The 14,147-nt window shown below is 37.0% G+C and overlaps 1 protein-coding gene across 1 annotated transcript in view; it reads right to left on the reverse strand.

The window, feature by feature from the left end:
- The window catches only part of LVRN (laeverin), a 54,522-nt gene extending 44,414 nt beyond the window's left edge, over positions 1-10,108 (reverse strand). Inside the window, exon 1 of the mRNA XM_074281553.1 lies at positions 8,837-10,108. Coding sequence (XP_074137654.1) covers positions 8,837-9,795 — 959 coding nt within the window. The 5' untranslated portion in view covers positions 9,796-10,108. The remainder of the gene's footprint in view (positions 1-8,836) is intronic.
- Positions 10,109-14,147: the final 4,039 nt, after the last annotated feature.

The following is a 14,147-nucleotide window of genomic DNA, read 5'->3' on the forward strand; positions in this document are numbered from 1 at the left end:
AAACTGGAACTAAAAAACACTGAGGGTTATAGTTAGGATCAAATTGGATTATGCATAAAACTATCCTATAAACTATTCAAATATAAGTACTATTCAAATATAAGGTATTATTGTCCTTTTTCAGCCAAGATTTGGAAGTGGGGACAGGAGAAATAAATTCTTCTTCCCTTTCCACCAGGCTCTTCCCTGCCAAGACACACGTCTATGCAGACATACTCCAAGACTGACCATCCTGAACTTTATAATGTTCCTGTAAACACACCCTAAAGAATAAACAAAGAAATCAATAAGTTACTCACACAGACAATGTTATATTTTGTTACAATTTGTTACTCAAAGTCTGATCACCCTGAACTTTATAATGTTCCTGAAAACATAGCCTAAGGGTTAAACAAAGGAACCAATAAGTTACCGGCACAGATAATGTTACAATTTGTACAGGCAATAAGCATATTACGGTCTTTTTGGTTATATAATCTATAGAAACAGGCCAAAGTTCTTGATTTAGATGGAATAGACTTGAACAGAGATGCGGCTTCCTTGTGGCCCAAGTACAAAAAGCCACCACACAAGGAGTCAGCAGCAATTCCCTCAGGCTTCTAACAGACCATCATAGCTGGCCAAAGCAGAGGCAGGATAACTGTGCTCACATGAATCAATGTTGCAACCTTAATGAGCATCCTTTCAATGCTATGACTAAATAAATCTCTTTTTGTTAACAACTAGAGAGTTTATAAGTGTCTCATTTCAATTTTGAACTTAAAGCACCAGACTAACCTGCATTAGACCTGACTTGAACAATGGGCAGTGGATAGAGAGCCAGACCTGGAATCAGGAAAGCCTGAGTTCAAATCAGGCCTCAGACACATACTAGCTGTGTGATTCTAGGAAAGTCACTTCACCCTGTTTACCTCCATTTTCTCATCTAAAAAATGAGCTGGAGAAGGAAATGGCAAACCTCTCTAGTATCTTTGCCAAGAAAACCCCAAATGAGGTCAAGAAGTATTGGACAGGACTGAAATGAGTGAACAACAAAAAGACGAATATAGGGCAAAGGTTGTCAACTGGATTTAGAATCTGAGAATTTTGAATTTTGGCTTGGCTACTTACTACCTATGGAACATTAAGCAACTTATTTCAATTCTATAGAAAGGCCTTGGTTTTCTCCTTTATAAAATGAGACATGGTCTAGATTCCAATTAGTAACCTCTAAGATCCCTTTTAGATCTCAGTCCCATGAAATTCTGGAGAACTTAATGCAGAAAGTGCTCTCTCCCACATGTTTAGAGCTACATCATCAAGTTCTCTCATTATAGTCTCCCTCCCTGCTATGGAAGCCAGAAAATCTGTCAGACTGAAAAGACTGTTAGAACTGGAAAGAATTAGATCCAATATCAAAAATCCTTTGGGATCATTCTCCCACCACATAAAAATGAGTACAAATTAAGGTATAAGTGCAAATATGTCATGAATTCAGTTGTCTAAATATCTTGTCTAGCAAGGGCTAAACAACATCACTGGCAAAGGAGTAAGTATGACTTTTCAGTAAGTCGTCAAAAAAATTTTCCAACACCACACCCCAAAACAAAAATGCTTAATATAGCCAGATGTTTCACCCAGTGATGAGTTATGTTTGCTTATCATTTGTTTTCAAAAGATTTTGGACCTGATCCTTTGTTGAACAAACTCATGTCTCAGAGAATAATAATTAAAATACATAGCTTTTCTGAAGGTTTGCAAAGCTTTTTTTTTTTAATATAGTGTTTTACCTAGACAATCAGGCTGGGAGGTAGGAACTATTATCCTCATTTTACAATAGCAATTAAGGCCAAATCATTTACACATGGCTTTGTTGTTCAGTCTTTTTTAAAGCTTTGTCTGACTCTGTGACTGCATTTATGGTTTTCTTGGCAAAGATACTGACGTGGTTTGCTATTTCCTTCTCCAGCTCATTTTACAGATGAGGAACTGAGACAAACAGGAATATATTACTTTACCAGGGTCACACAGGTAGTAAGATCAGATTTGAACTCAAGAAGATGAGTCTTAGGGGCAGCAATATGGTATGATTGGTAGAAAGAACACTAGCCCTGGAGTTAGAAGGACTTGAATTCAAATGGAAGAAGAAGAAGGAAAAGGAGGAGGAGGAGGAAGAGAAGGAGGAGAAGAAGAAGAGGAGAAGGAGGAGGAAAAGAAGAGGAAATAAGTCTTCCTGACTTCAGGCCAAGAGTCTATCCACTGTGCCACCTAGCCAACCTTACATATGGCAACACAGCTATTACATGTCCCTGGCAGCTTGACTCCAAGTATAGCACTTTTTCTTCTATGCTACTTAATTGCCTCAACCACTTAAAATGTATGTACTATATTAAGAGGTAACATGACATATTGAATAAAGCATTGGACTTGTAGTCAGGATGATTTTATTTCAAATACCACACATTTGCTATTTTTGTGCTAATGCTCAAGTCACTTGACCCTTCATTTCATTATCTATAAAATTGTGATAATGATACTGATATTAACTATTTCACAGTATTGTTGTAAGGGTCAAATAAAGTCATGTGTGTAAAGCATTCTAAGCATTATATAAATAATGGCTATACATTACCACCATAGTATAATTTGGTGATAAGGGTATGGAAAAGTGCTTCAGCAGAGTTCATTCAACTCATTTAGAAAACACATCAGTATTAGATCTTTTTATTTCTCTGCTTCCCTCAACAATCTCTTCTCAACTGTATTTGTAAGCACATCCACACTAGTAAAGATTTGTGGTTAGGGCTGTTTATAAAGATAAAATAAACTTCTAAAACAAAGAAAGGTAAACCCTTTCCCCATGTCCAGTGGGAAAGGATTCAGGCTTCTCTGAGACATCCCAAGATAGAAAAAATGATATAAGATCACCACTTTAGAATTTGTAGACCACGAATGTTTAAACCACACTGCATAATCCCAATACTCATTATGCCTCGTGTTAATAAAGCCTTATTGAGGCAAATTAATGCTTCGAGGTAAACTGGATGCTAAGTTGCAGAGGAATGATGGGGAAAGGAATATACATATCTTAACATTGCAAGGAGAGAGGCTGGGGGATCATCCTGAGTAAAGGTTAAAAAAAAAAAAAAAGATCTTGGAAGCACATAGTGAGTGCCAGTTGAATATGGCTGAGAAGTCTCTACTAACAAAAGAGTTAGAGGTACTGATTGGCCTCTAGCTATATTGGCTATAATAGTTTCTTTAAGGAAGAAAAAAAATCAAACTGGTCATCTCTTAGTTTCCTATATAATTCATTCCATCTCTTATCTCAGAACATTTACACAGCCCATCCTTCCTGTCTAGAATGCTCTCCCTCTTTACTTGCACCTCTCTTTCTACCAGGTACAGCTCAAATACTACTTTTTATTTGAAGCCCTTTTTGATTCCCTCAACTACTAGTGTCCTTATTCCCAAAACACCTTCTATTTAACAACTTTATGTGTATACCCATATATATATATGATAATATATATGTTTTTATACATATGTATTTTCTGTAAAAATACGTGTCCATATTAATCAGTGTGTGTGTGCATACACCAAATAAATATAAAAAATTTTCCCTTCATTAGAATGTAAAACTCTTTGTGAATAGGGATTATTTCACTGTTTTGTATCTCTAGCATCTAAACACTATGCTTGGTACATAATAGCTACTTAAATAGTGCTAGTTGATTGATCATAAACTTCTTAATGACTTCATAAAAATTTGAAATTAATGGCAACCTAACTAGTCTGTGCCCCCCACCAATGGAGAGGAGGAGGAATAGGTATCCAGAAACAGCTAGAATGACTAACAGATAACCTAAATGCAAATACACACACACACACACACACACACACACACACACACACACACACACCAGAGGAACTCTTCTAATCCCTGTGTGTATCCTTAGCTAGAAGTCAAAAGTGACTGTGCATTTGCAAAAAAGTTTGCCTGCCCTTTTGAATATAAAATTGTTCTTTTGGTGGCACTCACAGATTCTAGCCTATATTTACAACATGTAATCACTTTATGCTACTATGCCTTTAGGAAAAGAGTAGAATTGCTGGTAGAGCTTACTGACAAATCTATCTTTGCACTTTTTAAGTATACCATGGATAATAGCTTCCATATTATCAATAAACCCTGTAGTTAAATTTAAATAGAAAAAAGTTATATTTCTATTTCCTTAGATTCAGAACTAGACTAATTTATTCAACTTAAAGTAAGTCTAAAAATAATTTAAGGCAAAATACTTGAACAGAAAAAAAAGTTTACAACTGATGCTATTATTCAGTTTAGGAAGAGATGTAACTACAATTCAGATTTTCTAAAACAAAAGGAAGATAAGTTATCTTCACTGAAGAGTTTAAAGATTTCCATCTCCAAATTCTTCCATCCATGTGGTATACAAAGAAAGCGTGTAGTCATGCTTTCTACTCATTATTAATTTTAGTAATACGTATTAATTCTTCAGCATTTTAGATTTCTACTTGTTTGACTAGGTCTCAATTAATGCAAATAATAAACTTCTCTGAAATGGTTACATTATTTGAATTCATATCAAATATTTCCAATGGGCTGAAACTAATCATCATGTTTTGCATGATTATAACTCAAAGAGTGCAAACTTGAATATATACAACTGCTGCAGGGACTTCATTATTTTTCTAACCAGATCTTAATGTATATTAGCTACTGAATGTGGGAACAAAGGCATATCTGTTTCCTTATCAAATGTTGATACCATGGAACAGACTGTGGGAAGATCCTCAGTTTCTCTCTTTTCTCATGTGCAGCTTGAGTTTATATTAAAGATGAAAAGTCACTCGCATTCCACATGCTAGGTGCACTGTAGGAGTATGATTGATCACTGTTCTAGTCAGGTGAACTCACCTAGCGTCATCATCTTAAGCTTCTAGGAAACATTTTTAGGAAGAGCTCTCCTTATTTTCTGTCTCTTGCAAAATTGGAAAGATTAATGGATATGAGGGTCTCAATCCTGTCTAAGTAAATTATAGGGTCTCAACTTCCTCAGGAATACAGAGACTATTATAATCCCAGAGGCATCTGGCAATCACTGAAGCTTCTTGAAGAAGGGAATGACATGGTCACACCTGTACTTTAGGAATTGCAATTGGCAGCTGATGAAGATGGATCTGGGAGGGAAAGGACCAATTAGGATGCTTTTAGTCAAAATGTGAGGAGCATAGGGCCATAGGTCATAGACTTAAAATTGGAATCAACCTGAAAGGCAATCTAGTTCAAATACCTCATTTTATAGATAAGGAAATTGAGGACCAGGGAAGTAAGCTAATTTTCCAATGTCCGAAATAATAAGTATTAGAGATGATATTTGAATGGAAGACTTTTGACTTCTAAACCAGCATTCTTTCTAATAAAGTAAATACTCTCTCTTCAACTAGTATTAGTTCAGTAGGTGTAAAGAGAAGGGGATAAATCCACCAACACTTAGCAACTGATTGAAGGGGAAGGGTAGTAGGGGTGAAGTTGAAGATGACTTCTAAAATTTTAACTTGGGTGATTAGAAGAATGATATAAATGAGGATGTTATAATATTGGGTTTATAGAGAAAATGAATTCTCATTTGACCTGTTGTGGTTGAAATGCCAAGAAAATATCCAGGTGGAGCTGTCCAGCAAATAAGGAAAAATTGAGAGTTAAATTATAGAGATTTGAGTCAACTGAATAGAATAACTGGAATCCAAAGAAAGTGATAAAATTTCCAAGAACATATATATATATATATATATATATATATATATATATGTATGTATGCCCAGAAGAAAGTCCTGGGATACACTCATATATATGGGATAGAATATGGATGAGGTTGGTGAGCCTGTAAAAAAGAGCAAAAAAGATCCAATATAGATAATTACAATAGGAAAATATTATGAAAAACCTGGATAAAGTATCCAGAAGGAAGTATTGGACTGTGTCAGTGATACTGAGACAGTTAACAAATTAATAGAACTTGGAAGAAGTGTTTAGTTAGAATGGCAAGGACAGAAGCTAGATTTCAGGGAGTTGCTTTTGATAACTATTACATACTTAGCCCTTAATAAATTAAGGGCTATAATTTAGAAGGAGTAGTTTTTGAAAGTACTGTGCATATACAGTGTTTAGTGGAGTTTTTACAATCTTTGACAATAATACTTTGCAAATATCACTTCTAGGTTTATCAGAGCTTTAAATTTGTAGTTAGATGGCAACTAAGAAATCTAGATTTGAAGCTAGAAGACTTGGGCGCAGATTCAGACTCTTTTGATTAACTGCCAAGGTCACTCAGTTTGTAGTAAATCTCTGGGTTTCTACTTTTTCATTAATAAAATGAGGGAACTGGAGTAGATAAAATTGGAAGTCTCATTTGACTCAATGTGCAATCTGTAATCAGACTCCCAAATTTATTCTCTTAAGTACCAAAACTTGCAAATACTCCATGAATTATAAATTTTGAAGCAGAAAGGAACTTTAGTCCAAGCTCCTCACCTTAGACATGAGGAAACTGAATATTTGAAGAAATGAAGTAACTAATTTTAAATCTAATGAGTACTATCTAACATTCTTAAAACTAAAAAGCACAATGTATTGGGTATTTTCTCCATATTGTTGTACAATATTTTTAGGCTATATAAAATTTAATAAGACAACAGGTACTATAGACTGCCTATTGCATTTGCAATTGGTAAATAAGAGAATAGAGTCTATGCTCAGACACTTAATTGGACAAATTACTTCACCTATCAATCAATAAACATTTATTAAACATCTATGAGCCAGGCACTGTGCTACTGGCGATACACAAAGAGACAAAAGCTAATTTCTGTTTTTAAGGAACCTATAATCAGAGTGAAGAGACAATATACATATAGGAGTTGAATCTCAGATCCTCATTTTCCTGAAAGGAGATGTTTCCTGAACTTGAGATTCCCTTTCTGAAAGCCAGTAGAAATATGAACTTATTTCTCTGGTTCTTATTATCCTCATTTATAAAATGAAAAGCTCAGATTAGATGATCTCAAAGGTCCCTTCTAGCTCAAAACTTTAGTTTCTAACATAGATGAGCAGAAAAAGACATGGTAAAAAAAAAAAAGAGAGAAATTAAGTGCAAAGATAAAATATTTTTTCCATATATAAAAGGTTGTATTCTGCACTAACTACAATCTTCAAGGCAGCCTCATGCCCATCAAAAATTCATTTAGATCCAGAAACTTGTACAAAAAAAATTTGAGAACTTTAATATAACGAGAAGGAAAATACAGTCATGCCTGTAATAATGAAAAGGTATGTTCTGTGAACCCAAGATAAGAGATCAGATTTAGTGAGAAATCTCTTAAGTTTGGAGACTAGAAATGTCAAAGACAGGAAACAATTCAATGGATTGTTACTGGAGTTTTCTTTCCCATAAGAGATATCTGAGAACACTTTGATAACAAAAAGGAAAATACATGCCATTGTGTATACCAAGGCTTCTTAAACTTTTCCCACTCCTGACTGCTTTTCATCCAAGAAATTTTTAGGAGACCCCAGTTGTGTAGGTATGTAAAATAAGTATACAAATAAAACATTCACTGATAATAGATCATGATTTCATGACCCCGATATTCAGTTAAATGACCCCCTATATAAGGTAGCAAACCACAATTTAAGAAGCTTTGATGTGGATCACAAAAGCTAAATTTTTGAGTAAGGAAGTTAGAGGGCATGTGTGAAAGGGGGAAAATATTTATTTGGCATTAGATAGATAGATAGATAGATAGATAGATAGATAGATAGACAGACAGACAGACAGACAGACAGATAGATAGATAGATAGATAGATAGATAGATAGATAGATAGATGATAGGTAGATAAAGATATGGATATATAGATATAAATTGTATCCCTAAAGGTTTGTATAGTTGTAAGAAGATAACATAATTGAGCTGGGAGATAAATGGGAGACAAAGAAATGCTTGTTAGAAATATATGAAAGTAAAGATTCAAAGAATATCTTCTTGCTATAACTATCCATTTCTAATGGAAAAAGCTTGTTGGGTCAGAAAATCAGAGAGGTAAAGCAATCAGTTGCTACTGAAAGAAGTAGATAACAAACTGTAAAGTTTTAGTTCTCTACCTGTGCCCTAAGAGTAGAATGAAGAAGATGATGTAAAAGAGAACGGATTTAATTGAGCTGGAACTTTGGGAAGGGAAAATGATTTTATTGGAAGAGAGAAACTTACTGTCCACAATTGAATTAGTTAAGAACCACAGTCTAAAGGACAGTTATGAGGAGGAGATGGACAGGGAGACAAAAAGGAACTAGACAAACTGTATTCTTTTTGAAAATATAAAGGCTATATCAAAGGTGAGAAAGTGGTAATCCTGATCGAAGGGCATGGGGAGAGATGATTTAGCACACTGTCTGGCACATAGGAATTTAATAAATATTTATTGCTTGACTGATTTGATAAATGAAGTGACTGGTCCAAGTAAGTGTCTAAACCTAGACTCTATCTTACTTCCCAATTGCAAAGTCAATAGGCAATCTATTGTTCTGACAGGATTTGTCCTAACTTTGAAAACAATAGGAGGAACTTCAGCTCTTGCACAGGGAGACAGGAAAGAAAAACTGAGGAAGAGAACCCAATGCAGTTAATCGTCCAATACTGACTATATTAAGATGCAGGAAGTGAAGGGAAACTCTAGTGGGTGAAAGAGAAAGATGAGAAAAGGGCATTGGAAAAGGGAAAAAATAAAGTGGATACAGAGGCTGAAGATAAGGAAGAACAAATACTATCCCTTACTTGGTGTTTTTCTGGTCGGAATACAAGATGCGGAAAAGCCCGTCCTCGTGGGTCTGGTTCACTGAGCCAGAGAAGTCGAATTGTAGCATGTAACGATGGCCAGACTTGAGGGTTTCTCTCAGCTCTATCACCAGGTACTCCATCTCCGGGTACTTCCACGTGTTATTCACCGCCACCTGGTCCACTGGCCGCTGCTCCTTGTGCGCCCCGGGGTCCTCTGACAAGGGACCCAGTATCGTGGTGTCCTCGTAGTCTAGGCCGAGGCTGTGGACCAGCACCTTAGAAGTCGGGGAGACGCATTTCACAGTGATGTTGAGCCTCCCATTGAAGAATTTCGAGGACTCCTTGATGTTTTCGGGATGCAGGTAAATCCAAAGCTCCAGGTCGTAGTGCAAGGGCACCACATCGGAGGGCAGGCGCGGATGCTTCCATGGTTCAGAGATGGGCTGGGGTTGGGGCTGGGGCTGAGGAGTAGACTGGGTCCGGTGGTCCCGAGGCTTGGAGGTGAACAGCCCCCGGGGCGGGGAGCTGAACAAGTTCGGGTGGGTCCGGGGCTCAGCGGTGGATAGGATTGGGTCATCCAGGGACCCGGAAGTGGACAGGCTCTGGTGGTCCTGAGGCCCAAGAGTGAGTAGACGCGAGGGGTCCCTAGACCAGGAAGGTTGCGTGGTGCTCGGCCGGGTCACGGGGGAGCGTATAATGTTAGCCTTTTGCTCTTCTCCAACTTGCAACTTGTATGCCATCGGATGATTAGCTGGTGTTGTTCTGGTCACTGTCCCGGACATCGATGACAGCGGTGATGTCTTACTACAGCGGACATAAAAGGTACCTAAAATCCCCACCGCCAGCAGTAGCGCACCCAGCAACAGCACCATAAAGACTACTACCTTACGGCTCAGGTAAAAGCCGGAGCTAGATAAGCGTCCCATGCTTCCGACTGAATATCTAGTGACCCCCATGTCACTGGTGGAGTTGTCAAGAGGGTGAGAAGAGCCGAACCTAAAATCTGGGGGAATCCTCTGAACGCCCCCTGCCCCACCTCCGCTGGGCGTTCCCCCCGCCCCTTCCCACCTATCCTTTCTAATCCACCACCCCACCTTTTCTTTCTTTCTTTCCACCCCCCCTTCTTATCTGCTAGAAGCGTAAGAGAGATGGAGAGGGAACGAAGTGCTAATCTAGCCTCTCTGGGTAGCGAAAGGGAACAGAGCAGGAGGAAAGCAGCTGCTTGCCCACTGGCCAGATCCAAGTTCTTGCCTAGTTCTCCCATCTCTGGCCTCATTCTAGGGAAGAGGAGGCAGGCGGGAAGCACTAGAGGCGGGGCTGACGACTTGTTCTACCTCCTCTGTCCTAGCCTAACTGGAGAAGGAAAGACAGAAAGATGAGGGTGCCAATTGCGGGATGGGGATGGAGAGGGGAATGGGAAGAAAGTGCTTAGTAGCGGAAGGGGAATGGAATCTGATAAAAGAGAATAAATCTTTTTTAATTTAACACTGGCTTGAGATGCCGTAGTAAAGAGGGGGGCTGACATGGGTAAGTGCTCCTGGCTGTCCATTTTCTTATCCAGACCTCGCATTTTCCCTCAAGCTCCGAGTTTGGTGAGTAAAACACCTAGCTACCAGATGTTACCTCCCTTCCCCTGGATCTTCGCAAGCTTTTTTTCAACTCTGTTTTTAGGGATAGCTCTGCCTTCTACGGAGTGATCTCAGTTATATACAAAGATGAGGCGCACAATATGAAAAAAAAAAGACCAATTTGCCAAGCAGCTGAGCCTGCCTGAAGATTTCAATCTTCAACTTTGTTTAGAAATATGGTTTCTATCTCCGATAGGGATGTATTTTTGCCTAGAGAAGGAGATTCAGTGGGGTTCAAGTATTTGAGGTTTAGAACTGAAAGAGACTTTTTTCTCACTATTAATAATAATTTGGAAACCGAGTGTGCCACAATGCAAAATTAAATTATCAATTTCTATGGGAATATAGAGAGATGTTGAACTTGTGATTTCATGAATATAGAATACTCCCAGATGAGGAAACACCTCCTAAACTTCTGTTAGAAAGTTAAGATAGAAAGATCACACAACTAATAAATGCCAGAGGCCAGCATTTTATCAGCTATGACTCACTGACTCTTTTCTCTCAACCTCACAGTCTTTATCTCTATCTTTGTCTCTTGTCTTGTTTGTGTCTCTGTCTCCCTCTGAAAGTTTCTTTCCCTCCCTCCCTCCTTCCCCTCTGTGTGTGTGCGTGTGTGTATGTAATGAAATACAGGCAGTGAAATGGAGAAATGAGACAAACAGGAATAAAACAATTTGGAGTCAAAGAAGGTGTCATGGTAACATATAAGGTATTGTGTGGTAAAAGTAAATAAGTGAAATGTCATGTATATAAAGGCTTTCCCACATTTGGTCTCTTTCCTGATCTCTCTAGTTTAAAAAAAAAAAAAAAAAAAAAAAAAAAAAAAAAAAGTCTTCCCTCAGCCCAGAGGTCCTAAAGCTTCCTGGAGAACAATTCCTCTCACCTAGGTCAATAAATCAAGAGGCAAAGCTAGAAGATAGAGAGTTTAGAGAGGTTAATTCACATCAGGGAATGGATAGTTGTCAGGTGGCTAACAATTCTACAGATATAGGATACTATGCAATTTCGGGAGATAGTCAACTTTGGAATAATCTTGGTGTCATCCAAGATCTGATTTCTTCTGGTAAGGATGATCCCCTATAGTTAATCTCATCAGACTGTCTTGATGAGGTAGGAGGTCTCTAGTTAATCTCTGCAAAATATTTTGGAGAGATGGATTAGAGGTTTCCTTTTAAGATAGAATCTGTACAACACTGCAGGCTACATTTCTTTGACTTCAAAGGCTGCTATTTCTGGGGAAATATTTTTCCCAAAACTCTTAGCAAGCAAGTACATTTCTTCTATTATTATCTTCTTTGTTTTTTTCTTTTTCTTTTTTTTTCCCTGAGGCTGGGATTAAGTGACTTTCCCAGGGTCACACAGCTAGGAAATAAATGTTAAGTGTCTGAGACCAGATCTGAACTCGGGTCCTCCTGAATTCAAGGCTGGTTCTCTATCCACTGCGCCACCTAGCTGCCACCTAGTTACCCCCTATTACCTTCTTTGATACTACATTAGAAGCATCATCAAATCTGAACTACCCAGTTTATAAATTCACAATGCAATAAGTCAGTTTGTACAGCAAGATAGGAAACTTATTCCAAAGGATGTTATGATGGTGATGAAAGAAAAATGTGGAGAACAAATCATACAAAGTCTAGAATGTTACCTATAATAAATATCTATATCTATATTAAATTATCTGTAACAAAATATCAATAAATCAATTGTTGTAACAAATCTGGCAAGGGATAAGCATTCAAAAAAGATTTCGATATTTTAATAAACAATAGACAATAAAACATGCATCATCAGACAGCTGAGGGTAGTTAGGTGGTACAGTGGATAGAGTTGTTAAGCCTAGAATGAGAAATACTTATCTTCATGAATTCAAATCTGGTCTTGATACTGTGTTACCCTGGAAAAGTTACTTAACCCGGTTTGTCTCAGTTTCCTCATCTGTAAAATGAGCTGGAGAAGAAACTGGCAAACCACTCCAGTATCTTTGCTATGAAAACCCCAAATGGGGTAAAAAAGAGATAGATATAACTGAACAACATTGTTGGGTATCCTTCTTTTGGCAGCTAAGTGGTGAAATGGATAATGGTGAAATGGAATACTCATATTTCTGTTCAAATCTAACCTCAGACACTTACTATCTGTGTGATTCTGGGCAAGTTACTTAGCCCTGTTTGCCTTAGTATATCCCTGTAAAATGAACTGGAGAAGGAAATAGCATACTATTCCATTATCTCTACCAAAACCAAAACAAAACAAAACAAAGCTCAAATAGGTTTGCGAAGAGTTGATATGATTGAAAAATTACTTCAGAGGGACAAAAATAGGGAATGTTCATTTAGAGAGCAGATTTCTTGCTCCATCTTGGGTTTAGTTCTCTAACTCATTGAAGTAACTTGCTTCCAGAACACATTTTCCCTGGAAATTCTAAGTCAAAAGGAATCTGGTATAGACCACTATCCATACATTCAGCTTGGTCTGCTTATAGATCACAAAATGGAACAAAGAGTTAGGCCTTTTCAGCTTGTTTGTAGCATAGATTCCTCCTAGTAAATCTGCTTTCTAGATTCTAAGTAATTCACTGGCATTTGTGGATAATCCTTATATGATGCTGTTCAAACCCTCCAGTAATAGGACTTAGCATAATTTAGCAATGTACATTGGCCTACCAGTAATTATTTTATGTGGTGAAAGTAAGTGCAAACCTTTTGAAGTTCACTTTTAAATATAGAAAACTATAGGAAAATCAAACCAGGTGCCTACAATTGAAAAGTTTTGGATTTCAGAATTCAGAGACCATGTTCTTTTCATATTGCCTAAACTCTATAGATGATATGGATTATTTCTAACTATAGGTTAAACAAAGAGTTTATGACCCCTTTAAAGAGATCTCAAAGAGGAAAATTATAATTTCAAGTTTCTGGAAAGCTATTAAAGTAATTCTCCATGTAAAGGACTTAAGTCAATTTGAGAAGTTATATACAATTACCAAAAAATAATCAAAGCTTGTATATTTGGGCATTTACATATATATATATATATATATATATATATATATATGTATGTATATATATATATACATCAATAGATATTCAAATAAAATTGGAAGAGGTCTAGAACTTTGTGTTAAATTTTTTCATTCAAATTTTCTATTACCTACAGAGCCAAATATAAAACCATTTTAGGATTATTACTTGGCTTTTTGTCATTGTTTTCACCCGAAAAACAGCAAAGATCCTAAGGCCACTTACACAATTATGGCAATCATGACTTTTAAGTTGAAAGAAAATATTTGAAAGCCAACCACATCAATCTTACCTTACTGACATATAAACTCTCTTAAACTTTCTATAATATTTTACCAGATACTTGGCTTTTCTTCTGGCCTCCTCTAGATATTTTGATAATTGGCAAAGAACTTTCTATTAGGTCAACTTGGGTGAAAATTATGGTTAATATATGCCTGCCCTTTTTTGAAAATCAAAGTTCTGACAGACTTTCCCATGCTTGTATCGTAAATGGGTTTCTAACTGTAATAAACAAAATATCTTACTAAGAACTCCACTGACTCACTGATGAATTCAGGAAAGATTTATTTTACATTCTTGCAAGAATGAGTGCCTAGGTGTGTAGAAACACCTTTGAAATTCCAAAGGCAGCATTTTATTTTCTATCCTGAG

This window comes from Sminthopsis crassicaudata, chromosome 1 (genome assembly GCF_048593235.1).
Source record: "Sminthopsis crassicaudata isolate SCR6 chromosome 1, ASM4859323v1, whole genome shotgun sequence".
Classification (NCBI taxonomy): domain Eukaryota; kingdom Metazoa; phylum Chordata; class Mammalia; order Dasyuromorphia; family Dasyuridae; genus Sminthopsis; species Sminthopsis crassicaudata.